At 48.5% G+C, this 18,676-nt stretch overlaps 1 protein-coding gene across 1 annotated transcript in view; it reads left to right on the forward strand.

Moving 5' to 3' along the window:
- LOC139372797 (protein CBFA2T1-like) overlaps positions 1–18,676 on the forward strand; it is a 219,027-nt gene that overhangs the window by 110,273 nt on the left and 90,078 nt on the right. The window contains exon 5 of the mRNA XM_071112601.1: positions 9,459–9,643. Coding sequence (XP_070968702.1) covers positions 9,459–9,643 — 185 coding nt within the window. The remainder of the gene's footprint in view (positions 1–9,458; positions 9,644–18,676) is intronic.

Here is an 18,676-nt window from a genome sequence, read left to right on the forward strand (position 1 = left end):
TGATTCCCAGATTCCCATTGCTACAGTATACAGTGATAAATACCACCCTGGTTGATGTAGAAAGGTGATTCCCATTGCTACAGTATGCAGTGATAAATACCACCCTGGTTGATGTAGAAAGGTGATTCTCATTGCTACAGTATGCATTGATAAATACCACCCTGGTTGATGTAGAAAGGTGATTCCCATTGCTACAGTATGCAGTAATAAATACCACCCTGGTTGATGTAAAGGTGATTCCCATTGCTACAGTATGCAGTGATAAATACCACCCTGGTTGATGTCAAGGTGATTCCCATTGCTACGGTATGCAGTGATAAATACCACCCTGGTTGATGTAGAAAGGTGATTCCCATTGCTACAGTATGCAGTGATAAATGCCACCCTGGTTGTGTAGAAAGGTGATTCCCATTGCTACAGTATACAGTGATAAATACCACCCTGGTTGATGTAAAGGTGATACCCATTGCTACAGTATGCAGTGATAAATACCACCCTGGTTGAGTAGAAAGGTGATTCCCATTGCTACAGTATACAGTGATAAATGCCACCCTGGTTGATGTAAAGGTGATTCCCATTGCTACAGTATACAGTGATAAATACCACCCTGGTTGTGTAGAAAGGTGATTCCCATTGCTACAGTATAAAGTGATAAATGCCACCCTGGTTGTGCAGAAAGGTGATTCCCATTGCTACAGTATGCAGTGGTAAATACGACCCTGGTTGATGTAAAGGTGATTCCCATTGCTACAGTATAAAGTGATAAATGCCACCCTGGTTGTGTAGAAAGGTGATTCCCATTGCTACAGTATGCAGTGGTAAATACGACCCTGGTTGATGTAAAGGTGATTCTCATTGCTACAGTATGCAGTGATAAATGCCACCCTGGTTGTGTAGAAAGGTGATTCCCATTGCTACAGTATGCAGTGATAAATGCCACCCTGGTTGTGTAGAAAGGTGATTCCCATTGCTACAGTATGCAGTGATAAATGCCACCCTGGTTGTGTAGAAAGGTGATTCCCATTGCTACAGTATGCAGTGATAAATACCACCCTGGTTGATGTAAAGGTGATTCCCATTGCTACAGTATGCAGTGATAAATACCACCCTGGTTGAGTAGAAAGGTGATTCCCATTGCTACAGTATAAAGTGATAAATGCCACCCTGGTTTTGTAGAAAGGTGATTCCCATTGCTACAGTATGCAGTGATAAATACCACCCTGGTTGTGTAGAAAGGTGATTCCCAGATTCCCATTGCTACAGTATACAGTGATAAATACCACCCTGGTTGTGTAGAAAGGTGATTCCCATTGCTACAGTATACAGTGATAAATACCACCCTGGTTATGTAGAAAGGTGATTCCCATTGCTACAGTATGCAGTGATAAATGCCACCCTGGTTATGTAGAAAGGTGATTCCCATTGCTACAGTATGCAGTGATAAATGCCACCCTGGTTGTGTAGAAAGGTGATTCCCATTGCTACAGTATGCAGTGATAAATGCCACCCTGGTTGTGTAGAAAGGTGATTCCCATTGCTACAGTATACAGTGATAAATACCACCCTGGTTGATGTAAAGGTGATACCCATTGCTACAGTATGCAGTGATAAATACCACCCTGGTTGAGTAGAAAGGTGATTCCCATTGCTACAGTATACAGTGATAAATGCCACCCTGGTTGTGTAGAAAGGTGATTCCCATTGCTACAGTATGCAGTAATAAATACCACCCTGGTTGATGTAGAAAGGTGATTCTCATTGCTACAGTATGCAGTGATAAATACCACCCTGGTTGTGTAGAAAGGTGATTCCCAGATTCCCATTGCTACAGTATACAGTGATAAATACCACCCTGGTTGATGTAGAAAGGTGATTCCCATTGCTACAGTATGCAGTGATAAATACCACCCTGGTTGATGTAGAAAGGTGATTCTCATTGCTACAGTATGCAGTGATAAATACCACCCTGGTTGATGTAAAGGTGATTCCCATTGCTACAGTATGCAGTGATAAATACCACCCTGGTTAATGTAGAAAGTTTGGTGGAGATGAATTGTCTTGTATCATCATGACATCTCTGCTGTCGTTGGATGTGTCCCAAATTATACCCTTTTCCCTATATAGTGCACTACTATAGACCAGAGTCCATAGAACCCTATTCCCTATATAGTACACTACTATAGACCAGAGCCCTATAGAACCCTATTCCCTATATAGTGCACTACTTTAGACGAGAGCCCTATTCCCTATATAGTGCACTACTTTAGACCATAGCCCTATTCCCTATATAGTGGTACTACTGTAGACCAGAGCCCTATTCCGTATATAGTGGTACGACTATAGACCAGAGCCCTATTACCTATGTAGTGCACTAATGTAGACCAGAGCCCTATTCCCTATATAGTGGTACTACTATAGACCAGAGCCCTATTACCTATATAGTGCACTACTATAGACCAGAGCCCTATTCCGTATATATAGTGCACGACTTTAAACCAGAGCCCTATTCCCTATATAGTGCACTACTTTAGACCAGAGCCCTATTCCCTATATAGTGCACTACTTTAGACCAGAGCCCTATCCCCTATATAGTGCACTACTTTAGACCAGAGCCCTATTCCCTATTAAGTGCACTACTTTAGACGAGAGCCCTATCCCCTATATAGTGCACTACATTAGACCAGAGCCCTATTCCCTATATAGTGCACTACTTTAGACCAGAGCCCTATTCCCTATATAGTGGTACTACTCTAGACCAGATCCATATTCCCTATATAGTGGTACTACTATAGACCAGATCCCTATTCCCTATATAGTGCACTACTATAGACCAGAGCCCTATCCCCTATAAATTGGTACTACTATAGACCAGAGCCCTATTCCCTATATAATGAACTACTATAGACCAGAGCCCTATTCCCTATATAGTGGTACTGCTATAGACCAGAGCCCTATTACCTATATAGTGCACTACTATAGACCAGGGACCTATTCCCTATATAGTGGTACTACTTTAGACCAGAGCCCTATTCCCTATATAGTGCACTACAATAGACCAGAGCCCTATTCCCTGTATAGTGTTCTACTGTAGACCAGAGCCCTATTCCCTATATAGTGGTACTACTATAGACCAGAGCCCTATTACCTAAATAGTGCACTACTATAGACCAGAGCCCTATTCCCTATATAGTGCACTACCCTAGACCAGAGCCCTATTCCCTATATGGTGCACTACTGTAGACCAGAGCACTATTCCCTATATACTGCACTACTATAGACCAGAGCCCTATTGCCTATATAGTGCACTACTGTAGACCAGAGCCCTATTCCCTATATAGTTCACTACTATAGACCAGAGCCCTATTCCCTATATAGTGGTACTACTGTAGACCAGAGCCCTATTCCCTATATAGTGGTACTACTTTAGACCAGAGCCCTATTCCCTATATAGTGGTACTACTATAGACCAGAGCCCTATTCCCTATATAGTGGTACTACTTTAGACCAGAGCCCTATTCCCTACAGTGGGGCAAAAAAGTATTTAGTCAGCCACCAATTGTGCAAGTTCTCCCACTTAAAAAGATGAGAGAGGCCTGTAATTCTCATCATAGGTACACTTCAACTATGACAGAAAAAATGAGAAAAAAAATTCCAGAATATCACATTGTAGGATTTTTAATGACCAGAGCCCTATTCCCTATTCCGTCCGTCCGTCCGTCCGTCCGTCTATCTGTCTGTCTCTCATTCAGCCCATCATTGAGCTGCTTTGATGGAGTATTAAAGACAGACAGACAGACGGACAGACGGACGGACGGACGGACGGAGATGAAGAACAAAGCAAAAACAAAAGGAGGAGAGATCCTCCAGTCTCTTCTACACTCTTAGAACAAAGTGTTCTGCGGCTCTCCCCATAGGTCAACCCCTTTTGGTTCCAGGTAGAACTCTTTTTGGTTCCAGGTAGAACTCTTTTTGGTTCCAGGTAGAACTCTTTTTGGTTCCAGGTAGAACCCTTTTTGATTCCAGTTAGAACCCTTTTTGGTTCCATGTAGAACTCTTTTTGGTTCCAGGTAGAACCCTTTTTGATTCCAGTTAGAACCCTTTTTGGTTCCAGGTAGAACCCTTTTTGATTCCAGGTAGAACCCTTTTTGATTCCAGTTAGAACCCTTTTTGATTCCAGGTAGAACCCTTTTTGATTCCAGGTAGAACCCTTTTTGATTCCAGTTAGAACCCTTTTTGATTCCAGTTAGAACCCTTTTTGATTCCAGGTAGAACCCTTTTTGATTCCAGGTAGAACCCTTTTTGATTCCAGTTAGAACCCTTTTTGGTTCCAGGTAGAACCCTTTTTTATTCCAGGTAGAATCATTTTTTTATTCCAGGTAGAACTCTTTTCGGTTCCAGCCGAAGAACCGTTTTCGGTTCTAGATAACAGATTTTTTTCTAAGAGTGTACAGGGCAGAAATAGCCACACTCTCACTCTGAATAATAAGAACAACACAAACCTTTCATCAGTCTTATAAAAACACTCCTTCTGGTGACTTTGAGGTCACATGTACACCTTATGACTCCCAGCCACCTCTCCGTCTCTCATTATCAGGACAGAGAGAGAGTGATCATAAACACCAGCTATTTCTATGTCTAAACTAGCCCTTTGATGGTGACAGGTAGTGGGCACTCTGCCTCTCTGTGTACATCCCAAATGGTAGCCTATTCCATATATATACTGCACTACTTCTGATATATAATGCACTATATAGGGAATAGGGTGCCAGTCCTGGTCTAAAGTAGTGCACTATACAGGGTATAGGGTGCCATTTGGGACACTACCTGTGGTTTGTTGTTCCTCGGGAATCAGAGAAATCTCTGGGAGGACTAATGCATTATGGGTCACAGGAAATAGATCACTTTGGACATGATATAATCAGTATTAGAGTCCTTTTAGGCTCCCACAGTGTAAACCTCTGGAGTGGAACAAAAGCCCTCAAACTTCACAGTAGAGCTGCTAATGGATAAGCTGAAGCCTAGAATGTCACAGAGGATAATGGTTTGGTACTGCTCTTCAGATGATGTGAAGTTATTGTTGTGTCTTTGAGGGACAGAAAACCTACTGCGTCACAGAAATACACAGCTAAGTCCCTGAGGATGATGGCTAGTTCCTTTTTAGCTTCAGATGATGTGGCTGTTATGTGTTGTATTGATTTGCGGTAAAAAAAACAACGACCATTTCACACAAAGAACATCCAAGCCACTGAGGATAGAGGATAATGCCACAGAGGACAGAGGATAATGCCACAGAGGACAGAGGATAATGCTGAGGACAGCAGAAGATAATGCCACAGAGGACAGAGGATAATGATGAGGACAACATAAGATAATGACACGGGGGACAGATGATAACGCTGACGACAACAGAGGATAATGCCACAGGGGACAGATGATAACGCCGAGGACAACAGAGGATAATGCCACTGGGGACAGATGATAATGCTGAGAACAACAGAAGATAATGTCACAGAGGATAGATGATAATGTTGAGGACAACAGAAGATAATGCAATGGAGGATAGATGATAATGCCACGGAGGACATATGATAATGTCGCAGAGGACAGAGGATAATGTCACAGAGGACAGAGGATAATGCCGCGGAGGACAGAGGATAATGCCGCGGAGGACAGAGGATAATGTGGCAAAGGACAGAGGATAATGTGGCGGAGGACAGAGGATGATGTCACGGAGGACATAGGATAATGTCACAGAGGACAGAGGATAATGTCACAGAGGACAGATGATAATGTCTGCGGAGGACAGATAATGTCACAGAATGTAGGGGTGCCCACAAAATCAGTGAACTAGACCTTTATTGCCCTTTTGTTCACCTGACCTAAAATTCTTCACAATCAAATGCCGACATATTATCTATCAAGAGAACTCTCCTCGGTTATCGTCACAGCCGTGTATATCCCCCCCCCCCACCCGCAAGCGGATACCAAGACGGCCATCAAGGAACTTTACTGGACTGTATGCAAACTGGGGACTTTAACAAAGCTAATCTGAGAACGAGGCTACCTAAATTCTATCAGCATATCGATTGCAGTACATGAGTGAGTAACACATTCGACCACTGCTACTCTAACTTCCGTGATGCATACAAGGCCCTCCCCGCCCTCCTTTTGGCAAATCTGACCATGACTCCATCTTGTTGCTCCAAAGTTATAGGCAGAAACTAAAACAGGAAGCGCCCGTGCTTAGGTCTACCCAACGCTGATGTGACCAATTGGATTCCACGCTTCAAGATTGCTTCGATCATGTGGGCTGGGATATGTTCCGGGTAGCCTCAGACAATAACATTGACGTATACGCTGATTCGGTGAGTGAGTTTATCAGGAAGTGTATAGCAGATGTTGTTCCCACTGTGACTATTAAAACCTTCCCTAACCAGAATCCGTGGATTGATGGCAATATTCGCGCAAAACTGAAAGCACGTACCACCGCATTTAATCATGGCAAGGTGACTGGAAACATGGCCGAATACAAACAGTGTAGTTATTTCCTCCGTAAGGCAATCAAACAAGCAACGTGTCAGTATAGAGACAAAGTGGAGTGGCAATTCAACGGCTCAAACACGAGACTTGTGTTGCAGGGTCTACAGATAACGGATTACAAAAAGAAACAGTCGCAGACATCGACGTCTTGCTCCCAGACAAATTAAACTGCTCAGTTTGAGAACAATACATGGCCCGCGGACTCTCCTTCACCGCAGCCAATGTGAGTAAAGCATTTAAACGTGTTAACCCTCGCAAGGCTGCCGGCCCAGACGGTATCCCTAGCCGCGTCCTCAGAGCATGCGAAGACCAGCTCGCTGGTGTATTTACAGACATATTTAATCGCTCCCTATCCCAGTCTTCTGTTCCCACATGCTTCAAGATGGCCACCATTGTTCCTCTTCCCAAGAAAGCTAAGGTAACTGAACTAAATTACTATCGCCAAGTGGCACTCCCTTCTGTCATCATGAAGTGCTTTGAGAGACTAGTCAAGGATCATATGACCTCCACCTTACCTGCCACCCTAGACCCACTCCAATTTGCTTACCGCCCCAATAGGTCCACAGACGATGCAATCACCATCACACTGCACACTGCCCTATCCCATCTGAACAAGAGGAATGCCTATGTAAGAATGCTGTTCATTGACTACAGCTCAGCATTCAACACCATTGTACCCTCCAAACTCATCATTAAGCTCGAGGCCCTGGTCTCAACCCCGCCCTGTGCAACTGGGTCCTGGACTTCCTGACGGGCCGACCCAGGTGGTGAGGGTAGGTAACAACATCTCCACCTCCCTGATCCTCAACACTGGGGCCACACAGAGGGTTCCTAGCCTTCTCCTGTACTCCCTGTTCACCTACGACTGCGTGGCCATGCACGCCTCCAACACAATCATAAAGTTTGCGGACGACACTACAGTGGTAGGCTTGATTACCAACAACAACGAGGCGGCCTATGGGGAGGAGGTGAGGGCCCTCGGAGTGTGGTGTCAGGAAAATAACCTTTTACTCAATGTCAGTAAAACAAAAGAGATGATTGTGGACTTCAGGAAACAGGAAAGGGAGCACCCCCCTATCCACATCGAATGGACATGAGTGGAGAATGTGGACATTTGTAAGTTCCTCGGTGTACACATCACTGACAATCTGAAATGGTCCATGCACACAGACAGTGTGGTGAAGAAGGCGCAACCTCTTCAACCTCAGGAGGCTGAAAAATGTGGCTTGTCACCTAAAACCCTCACAAAGTTTTACGGGTGCACAATTGAGATCATCCTGTCGGGCTGTATCACCGCCTGGTACGGCAACTGCACCGTCCACAACCGCAGGACTCTCCAGAGGGCGGTGCGGTCTGCAGAACGCATCACCGGGGGCAAAACTACCTGCCCTCCAGGACACCTACACCACCCGATGTCACAGGAAGGCCATAAAGATCATCAAGGACAACAACCACCCGAGCCACTGCCTGTTCACCCCGCTGTCATCCAGAAGGCGAGGTCAGTACAGGTGCATCAGAATTGGGACCGAGAGATTGAAAAACAGCTTTTATCTCAACCATCAGATTGTTAAACAGCCATCACTAGCACAGAGAGGTGGCTGCCAACATACACACTTGATATCATTGGCCACTTTAATAAATTGAACACTAGTCACTTTAATAATGCCACTTTAAGAATGTTCACATACTGTACATACTATGTCTGTGATTTGTGGTTGTCTCATCTAGCTGTCTGAAGAAAAAAGCACTCACTGGATAAGTCTCTGGATAAGTCTCACTAGATAAGTCTCACTGGATAAGTCTCTATAGATAAGTCTCTGGACAAGTCTCTATAGATAAGTCTCTCTAGATAAGTCTCTCTAGATAAGTCTCTCTGGATAAGTCTCTGGATAAGTCTCTATAGATAAGTCTCACTGGATAAGTCTCTATAGATAAGTCTCACTGGATAAGTCTCACTGGATAAGTCTCACTGGATAAGTCTCACTGGATAAGTCTCACTGGATAAGTCTCTATAGATAAGTCTCTGGACAAGTCTCTCTAGATACGTCTCTGGATAAGTCTCACTGGATACGTCTCTGGATAAGTCTCTCTAGATACGTCTCTCTAGAAACGTCTCTCTAGATACGTCTCTATAGATAAGTCTCTCTAGATAAGTCTCTGGACAAGTCTCTCTAGATAAGTCTCTAGATAAGTCTCTGGATAAGTCTCACTGGATAAGTCTCTGGATAAGTCTCTATAGATAAGTCTCTGGACAAGTCTCTATAGATAAGTCTCTCTAGATAAGTCTCTCTAAATAAGTCTCTCTGGATAAGTCTCTGGATAAGTCTCTATAGATAAGTCTCTCTAGATAAGTCTCTCTGGATAAGAACGTCTGCTAATTGACTCAAATGTAAATGCCTCACAAAGTACAGCCAAGTCCCTGAGGATAATAGCATGCCATATTACGGTACCAGAGCATATTATGTGTTAGTTCTCCTCAGGTGAGGTGAGGTGTACGCTGTTGTTATGCTTATGTCTTCATGTACACTACTGGTCCAAAGGTTTACAACACCGACTCATTCAAGGTTTTTTGTATTTGTACTATTTTCTACATTGTAGAATAAGAGTGAAGACATCTACATTATGAAATAACACATATGGAATCATGTAGTAACCAAAAAAAATGTTAAACAAATTCTAATGTCTTTTATATTTGAGATTCTTCAAAAAGCCACCCTTTGCCTTGATGACGTGTGTTACTGTATCTGTTACTGGTTAAGAGACAGAACTCAGTCCAGACAAGTCCAGATTTGGACCACTATTTCATTATGTGGTACTGCATTGTGTGCTATGTCAGATGGTAATATACAGTTTTGTGTCGTGTACTGTCTGTCAGTCCCCAGCAGATCCAGATCTTGACCACTGTCTCCCCTCTACAGGCCAACCTGCCACTCCTACAGCGGGAGCTGCTGCACTGTGCCCGTCTGGCCAAGCAGAACCCAGCTCAGTACCTGGCACAACACGAACAGCTCCTCCTGGACACCTCCTCCACCACCTCCCCCGTCGACTCCTCAGAACTACTCCTAGACCTTAACGACAACGGCAAGAGGAGAACACCTGACAGGTGAGGTTGATGTTGATGTCTGCTAGCTCTGGAGGAGAACACCTGACAGGTGAGGTAAGTGTTGATGTCTGCTGGCTCTAGAGGAGAACACCTGACAAGTGAGGTTGGTGTCTGCTGGCTCTAGAGGAGAACACCTGACAAGTGAGGTTGGTGTCTGCTGGCTCTATAGGAGAACACCTGACAGGTGAGGTTGATGTTGATGTCTGCTGGCTCTAGAGGAGAACACCTGACAGGTGAGGTTGATGTTGATGTCTTCTGGCTCTAGAGGAGAACACCTGACAGGTGAGGTTGATGTTGATGTCTGCTGGCTCTAGAGGAGAACACCTGACAGGTGAGGTTGGTGTTGGTGTCTGCTGGCTCTAGAGGAGAACACCTGACAAGTGAGGTTGGTGTCTGATGGCTCTAGAGGAGAACACCTGACAAGTGAGGTTGGTGTCTGCTGGCTCTATAGGAGAACACCTGACAGGTGAGGTTGATGTTGATGTCTGCTGGCTCTAGAGGAGAACACCTGACAGGTGAGGTTGATGTTGATGTCTTCTGGCTCTAGAGGAGAACACCTGACAGGTGAGGTTGATGTTGATGTCTGCTGGCTCTAGAGGAGAACACCTGACAGGTGAGGTTGGTGTTGATGTCTGCTGGCTCTAGAGGAGAACACCTGACAGGTGAGGTAGGGTTTGGTGTCTCCTGGCTCTAGAGGAGAACACCTGACAGGTGAGGTTGATGTCTGCTGGCTCTAGAGGAGAACACCTGACAGGTGAGGTAGGGGTTGGTGTCTGCTGGCTCTAGAGAAAAACACCTGACAGGTGAGGTTGATGTCTGCTGGCTCTAGACGAGCACACCTGACAGGTGAGGTAGGGGTTGGTGTCTGCTGGCTCTAGAGGAGAACACCTGACAGGTGAGGTTGATGTTGATGTCTGCTGGCTCTAGAGGAGAGCACCTGACAGGTGAGGTTGATGTCTGCTGGCTCTAGAGGAGAACACCTGACAGGTGAGGTTGGTGTTGGTGTCTGCTGGCTCTAGAGGAGAACACCTGACAGGTGAGGTTGGTGTTGATGTCTGCTGGCTCTAGAGGAGAACACCTGACAGGTGAGGTTGATGTTGATGTCTGCTGGCTCTAGAGGAGAGCACCTGACAGGTGAGGTTGATGTCTGCTGGCTCTAGAGGAGAACACCTGACAGGTGAGGTAGGGGTTGGTGTCCGCTGGCTCTAGAGGAGAACACCTGACAGGTGAGGTTGATGTTGATGTCTGCTGGCTCTAGAGGAGAGCACCTGACAGGTGAGGTTGATGTCTGCTGGCTCTAGAGGAGAACACCTGACAGGTGAGGTAGGGGTTGGTGTCCGCTGGCTCTAGAGGAGAACACCTGACAGGTGAGGTTGATGTTGATGTCTGCTGGCTCTAGAGGAGAACACCTGACAAGTGAGGTTGGTGTCTGCTGGCTCTAGAGGAGAACACCTGACAAGTGAGGTTGGTATCTGCTGGCTCTAGAGGAGAACACCTGACAGGTGAGGTTGATATTGGTGTCTGCTGACTCTAGAGGAGAACACCTGACAGGTGAGGTTGGTGTTGATGTCTTCTGGCTCTAGAGGAGAACGCCTGACAGGTGAGGTGTGTGTTGATGTCTGCTGACTCTAGAGGAGAACACCTGACAGGTGAGGTTGGTGTTGGTGTCTGCTGGCTCTAGAGGAGAACACCTGACAGGTGAGGTTGGTGTTGGTGTCTGCTGGCTCTAGAGGAGAACACCTGACAGGTGAGGTTGGTGTTGATGTCTGCTGGCTCTAGAGGAGAACACCTGACAGGTGAGGTTGATGTTGATGTCTGCTGGCTCTAGAGGAGAGCACCTGACAGGTGAGGTTGATGTCTGCTGGCTCTAGAGGAGAACACCTGACAGGTGAGGTAGGGGTTGGTGTCCGCTGGCTCTAGAGGAGAACACCTGACAGGTGAGGTTGATGTCTGCTGGCTCTAGAGGAGCACACCTGACAGGTGAGGTAGGGGTTGGTGTCTGCTGGCTCTATAGGAGAACACCTGACAGGTGAGGTTGATGTTGATGTCTGCTGGCTCTAGAGGAGAACACCTGACAGGTGAGGTAGGGGTTGATGTCTGCCGACTCTAGAGGAGAACACCTGACAGGTGAGGTAGGGGTTGATGTCTGCTGGCTCTAGAGGAGAACACCTGACAAGTGAGGTTGGTGTCTGCTGGCTCTAGAGGAGAACACCTGACAAGTGAGGTTGGTGTCTGCTGGCTCTAGAGGAGAACACCTGACAGGTGAGGTTGGTGTTGATGTCTGCTGGCTCTTGAGGAGAACACCTGACAGGTGAGGTGTGTGTTGATGTCTGTTGACTCTAGAGGAGAACACCTGACAGGAGAGGTTGGTGTTGGTGTCTGCTGGCTCTAGAGGAGAACACCTGACAGGTGAGGTTGGTGTTGGTGTCTGCTGGCTCTAGAAGAGAACACCTGACAGGTGAGGTTAATGTTGATGTCTGCTGGCTCTAGAGGAGAACACCTGACAGGTGAGGTTGATGTCTGCTGGCTCTAGAGGAGAACACCTGACAGGTGAGGTAGGGGTTGATGTCTGCTGGCTCTAGAGGAGAACACCTGACAAGTGAGGTTGGTGTCTGATGGCTCTAGAGGAGAAAACCTGACAATTGAGGTTGGTGTCTGCTGGCTCTAGATGAGAACACCTGACAGGTGAGGTTGAGTTTGATGTCTGCTGGCTCTAGAGGAGAACACCTGAGAGGTGAGGTTGATGTTGATGTCTGCTGGCTCTAGAGGAGAACACCTGACAAGTGAGGTTGGTGTCTGCTGGCTCTAGAGGAGAACACCTGACAGGTGAGGTTGATGTCTGCTGGCTCTATAGGAGAACACCTGACAGGTGAGGTAGGGGTTGGTGTCTGCTGGCTCTAGAGAAGAACACCTGACAGGTGAGGTTGATGTCTGCTGGCTCTAGAGGAGCACACCTGACAGGTGAGGTAGGGGTTGGTGTCTGCTGGCTCTAGAGGAGAACACCTGACAGGTGAGGTTGATGTTGATGTCTGCTGGCTCTAGAGGAGAACACCTGACAGGTGAGGTAGGGGTTGATGTCTGCTGACTCTAGAGGAGAACACCTGACAGGTGAGGTAGGGGTTGATGTCTGCTGGCTCTAGAGGAGAACACCTGACAAGTGAGGTTGGTGTCTACTGGCTCTAGAGGAGAAAACCTGACAAGTGAGATGGTGTCTGCTGGCTCTAGAGGAGAACACCTGACAGGTGAGGTAGGGGTTGATGTCTGCTGACTCTAGAGGAGAACACCTGACAGGTGAGGTAGGGGTTGATGTCTGCTGACTCTAGAGGAGAACACCTGACAGGTGAGGTTGGTGTTGATGTCTGCTGGCTCTAGAGGAGAACACCTGACAGGTGAGGTTGGTGTTGGTGTCTGCTGGCTCTAGAGGAGAACACCTGACAGGGGAGGTTGGTGTTGGTGTCTGCTGGCTCTAGAGGAGAACACCTGACAGGTGATGTTGGGGTTGATGTGTGCTGGCTCTAGAGGAGAACACCTGACAGGTGAGGTAGGGATTGATGTCTGCTGACTCTAGAGGAGAACACATGACAGGTGAGGTTGATGTCTGCTGGCTCTGGAGGATAACACCTGACAGGTGAGGTTGGTGTCTGCTGGCTCTAGAGGAGAACACCGAACAGGTGAGGTAGGGGTTGGTGTCTGCTGGCTGTAGAGGAGAACACCTGACAGGTGAGGTAGGGGTTGATGTCTGCTGGCTCTAGAGGAGAACACCTGACAAGTGAGGTTGGTGTCTACTGGCTCTAGAGGAGAAAACCTGACAAGTGAGATGGTGTCTGCTGGCTCTAGAGGAGAACACCTGACAGGTGAGGTAGGGGTTGATGTCTGCTGACTCTAGAGGAGAACACCTGACAGGTGAGGTAGGGGTTGATGTCTGCTGACTCTAGAGGAGAACACCTGACAGGTGAGGTTGGTGTTGATGTCTGCTGGCTCTAGAGGAGAACACCTGACAGGTGAGGTTGGTGTTGGTGTCTGCTGGCTCTAGAGGAGAACACCTGACAGGGGAGGTTGGTGTTGGTGTCTGCTGGCTCTAGAGGAGAACACCTGACAGGTGATGTTGGGGTTGATGTGTGCTGGCTCTAGAGGAGAACACCTGACAGGTGAGGTAGGGATTGATGTCTGCTGACTCTAGAGGAGAACACATGACAGGTGAGGTTGATGTCTGCTGGCTCTGGAGGATAACACCTGACAGGTGAGGTTGGTGTCTGCTGGCTCTAGAGGAGAACACCGAACAGGTGAGGTAGGGGTTGGTGTCTGCTGGCTGTAGAGGAGAACACCTGACAGGTGAGGTAGGGATTGATGTCTGCTGGCTCTAGAGGAGAACACCTGACAAGTGAGGTTGGTGTCTACTGGCTCTAGAGGAGAAAACCTGACAAGTGAGATGGTGTCTGCTGGCTCTAGAGGAGAAAACCTGACAAGTGAGGTTGGTGTCTGGTGACTCTAGAGGAGAACACCTGACAGGTATGGTTGGTGTTGATGTCTGCTGGCTCTAGAGGAGAACACCTGACAGGTGAGGTTGGTGTTGGTGTCTGCTGGCTCTAGAGGAGAACACCTGACAGGTGAGGTTGGTGTTGGTGTCTGCTGGCTCTAGAGGAGAACACCTGACAGGTGATGTTGGGGTTGATGTGTGCTGGCTCTAGAGGAGAACACCTGACAGGTGAGGTAGGGATTGATGTCTGCTGACTCTAGAGGAGAACACATGACAGGTGAGGTTGATGTCTGCTGGCTCTGGAGGATAACACCTGACAGGTGAGGTTGGTGTCTGCTGGCTCTAGAGGAGAACACCGAACAGGTGAGGTAGGGGTTGGTGTCTGCTGGCTCTAGAGGAGAACACCTGACAGGTGAGGTTGATGTTGATGTCTGCTGGCTCTAGAGGAGAACACCTGACAGGTGAGGTAGGGGTTGATGTCTGCTGGCTCTAGAGGAGAACACCTGACAAGTGAGGTTGGTGTCTGCTGGCTCTAGAGGAGAACACCTGACAGGTGAGGTTGGTGTTGATGCCTGCTGGCTCTAGAGGAGAACACCTGACAGGTGAGGTTGATGTCTGCTGGCTCTAGACGAGCACACCTGACAGGTGAGGTAGGGGTTGGTGTCTGCTGGCTCTAGAGGAGAACACCTGACAGGTGAGGTTCATGTTGATGTCTGCTGGCTCTAGAGGAGAACACCTGACAGGTGAGGTAGGGGTTGATGTCTGCTGACTCTAGAGGAGAACACCTGACAGGTGAGGTAGGGGTTGATGTCTGCTGACTCTAGATGAGAACACCTGACAGGTGAGGTTGGTGTTGATGTCTGCTGGCTCTAGAGGAGAACACCTGACAGGTGAGGTTGGTGTTGGTGTCTGCTGGCTCTAGAGGAGAACACCTGACAGGGGAGGTTGGTGTTGGTGTCTGCTGGCTCTAGAGGAGAACACCTGACAGGTGATGTTGGGGTTGATGTGTGCTGGCTCTAGAGGAGAACACCTGACAGGTGAGGTAGGGATTGATGTCTGCTGACTCTAGAGGAGAACACATGACAGGTGAGGTTGATGTCTGCTGGCTCTGGAGGATAACACCTGACAGGTGAGGTTGGTGTCTGCTGGCTCTAGAGGAGAACACCGAACAGGTGAGGTAGGGGTTGGTGTCTGCTGGCTGTAGAGGAGAACACCTGACAGGTGAGGTAGGGATTGATGTCTGCTGGCTCTAGAGGAGAACACCTGACAAGTGAGGTTGGTGTCTACTGGCTCTAGAGGAGAAAACCTGACAAGTGAGATGGTGTCTGCTGGCTCTAGAGGAGAAAACCTGACAAGTGAGGTTGGTGTCTGGTGACTCTAGAGGAGAACACCTGACAGGTATGGTTGGTGTTGATGTCTGCTGGCTCTAGAGGAGAACACCTGACAGGTGAGGTTGGTGTTGGTGTCTGCTGGCTCTAGAGGAGAACACCTGACTGGTGAGGTTGGTGTTGGTGTCTGCTGGCTCTAGAGGAGAACACCTGACAGGTGATGTTGGGGTTGATGTGTGCTGGCTCTAGAGGAGAACACCTGACAGGTGAGGTAGGGATTGATGTCTGCTGACTCTAGAGGAGAACACATGACAGGTGAGGTTGATGTCTGCTGGCTCTGGAGGATAACACCTGACAGGTGAGGTTGGTGTCTGCTGGCTCTAGAGGAGAACACCGAACAGGTGAGGTAGGGGTTGGTGTCTGCTGGCTCTAGAGGAGAACACCTGACAGGTGAGGTTGATGTTGATGTCTGCTGGCTCTAGAGGAGAACACCTGACAGGTGAGGTAGGGGTTGATGTCTGCTGGCTCTAGAGGAGAACACCTGACAAGTGAGGTTGGTGTCTGCTGGCTCTAGAGGAGAACACCTGACAGGTGAGGTTGGTGTTGATGCCTGCTGGCTCTAGAGGAGAACACCTGACAGGTGAGGTTGATGTCTGCTGGCTCTAGACGAGCACACCTGACAGGTGAGGTAGGGGTTGGTGTCTGCTGGCTCTAGAGGAGAACACCTGACAGGTGAGGTTCATGTTGATGTCTGCTGGCTCTAGAGGAGAACACCTGACAGGTGAGGTAGGGGTTGATGTCTGCTGGCTCTAGAGGAGAACACCTGACAAGTGAGGTTGGTGTCTTCTGGCTCTAGAGGAGAACACCTGACAAGTGAGGTTGGTGTCTGCTGGCTCTAGAGGAGAACACCTGACAGGTGAGGTTGATATTGGTGTCTGCTGACTCTAGAGGAGAACACCTGACAGGTGAGGTTGGTGTTGATGTCTTCTGGCTCTAGAGGAGAACGCCTGACAGGTGAGGTGTGTGTTGATGTCTGCTGACTCTAGAGGAGAACACCTGACAGGTGAGGTTGGTGTTGGTGTCTGCTGGCTCTAGAGGAGAACACCTGACAGGTGAGGTTGGTGTTGGTGTCTGCTGGCTCTAGAGGAGAACACCTGACAGGTGAGGTTGGTGTTGATGTCTGCTGGCTCTAGAGGAGAACACCTGACAGGTGAGGTTGATGTTGATGTCTGCTGGCTCTAGAGGAGAGCACCTGACAGGTGAGGTTGATGTCTGCTGGCTCTAGAGGAGAACACTTGACAGGTGAGGTAGGGGTTGGTGTCCGCTGGCTCTAGAGGAGAACACCTGACAGGTGAGGTTGATGTTGATGTCTGCTGGCTCTAGAGGAGAGCACCTGACAGGTGAGGTTGATGTCTGCTGGCTCTAGAGGAGAACACCTGACAGGTGAGGTAGGGGTTGGTGTCCGCTGGCTCTAGAGGAGAACACCTGACAGGTGAGGTTGATGTTGATGTCTGCTGACTCTAGAGGAGAACACCTGACAGGTGAGGTAGGGGTTGATGTCTGCTGGCTCTAGAGGAGAACACCTGACAAGTGAGGTTGGTGTCTGCTGGCTCTAGAGGAGAACACCTGACAAGTGAGGTTGGTGTCTGCTGGCTCTAGAGGAGAACACCTGACAGGTGAGGTTGATATTGGTGTCTGCTGACTCTAGAGGAGAACACCTGACAGGTGAGGTTGGTGTTGATGTCTTCTGGCTCTAGAGGAGAACGCCTGACAGGTGAGGTGTGTGTTGATGTCTGCTGACTCTAGAGGAGAACACCTGACAGGTGAGGTTGGTGTTGGTGTCTGCTGGCTCTAGAGGAGAACACCTGACAGGTGAGGTTGGTGTTGGTGTCTGCTGGCTCTAGAGGAGAACACCTGACAGGTGAGGTTGGTGTTGATGTCTGCTGGCTCTAGAGGAGAACACCTGACAGGTGAGGTTGATGTTGATGTCTGCTGGCTCTAGAGGAGAGCACCTGACAGGTGAGGTTGATGTCTGCTGGCTCTAGAGGAGAACACCTGACAGGTGAGGTAGGGGTTGGTGTCCGCTGGCTCTAGAGGAGAACACCTGACAGGTGAGGTTGATGTTGATGTCTGCTGGCTCTAGAGGAGAGCACCTGACAGGTGAGGTTTATGTCTGCTGGCTCTAGAGGAGAACACCTGACAGGTGAGGTAGGGGTTGGTGTCCGCTGGCTCTAGAGGAGAACACCTGACAGGTGAGGTTGATGTTGATGTCTGCTGGCTCTAGAGGAGAACACCTGACAGGTGAGGTAGGGGTTGATGTCTGCTGACTCTAGAGGAGAACACCTGACAAGTGAGGTAGGGGTTGATGTCTGCTGGCTCTAGAGGAGAACACCTGACAAGTGAGGTTGGTGTCTGCTGGCTCTAGAGGAGAACACCTGACAAGTGAGGTTGTTGTCTGCTGGCTCTAGAGGAGAACACCTGACAGGTGAGGTTGATATTGGTGTCTGCTGACTCTAGAGGAGAACACCTGACAGGTGAGGTTGGTGTTGATGTCTTCTGGCTCTAGAGGAGAACGCCTGACAGGTGAGGTGTGTGTTGATGTCTGCTGACTCTAGAGGAGAACACCTGACAGGTGAGGTTGGTGTTGGTGTCTGCTGGCTCTAGAGGAGAACACCTGACAGGTGAGGTTGGTGTTGGTGTCTGCTGGCTCTAGAGGAGAACACCTGACAGGTGAGGTTGGTGTTGATGTCTGCTGGCTCTAGAGGAGAACACCTGACAGGTGAGTTTGGTGTTGGTGTCTGCTGGCTCTAGAGGAGAACACCTGACAGGTGAGGTTGGTGTTGGTGTCTGCTGGCTCTAGAGGAGAACACCTGACAGGTGATGTTGGGGTTGATGTGTGCTGGCTCTAGAGGAGAACACCTGACAGGTGAGGTAGGGATTGATGTCTGCTGACTCTAGAGGAGAACACATGACAGGTGAGGTTGATGTCTGCTGGCTCTGGAGGATAACACCTGACAGGTGAGGTTGGTGTCTGCTGGCTCTAGAGGAGAACACCGAACAGGTGAGGTAGGGGTTGGTGTCCGCTGGCTCTAGAGGAGAACACCTGACAGGTGAGGTTGATGTTGATGTCTGCTGGCTCTAGAGGAGAGCACCTGACAGGTGAGGTTTATGTCTGCTGGCTCTAGAGGAGAACACCTGACAGGTGAGGTAGGGGTTGATGTCTGCTGG

This window comes from Oncorhynchus clarkii, chromosome 18 (assembly GCF_045791955.1).
Source record: "Oncorhynchus clarkii lewisi isolate Uvic-CL-2024 chromosome 18, UVic_Ocla_1.0, whole genome shotgun sequence".
In the NCBI taxonomy this organism is placed as follows: domain Eukaryota; kingdom Metazoa; phylum Chordata; class Actinopteri; order Salmoniformes; family Salmonidae; genus Oncorhynchus; species Oncorhynchus clarkii.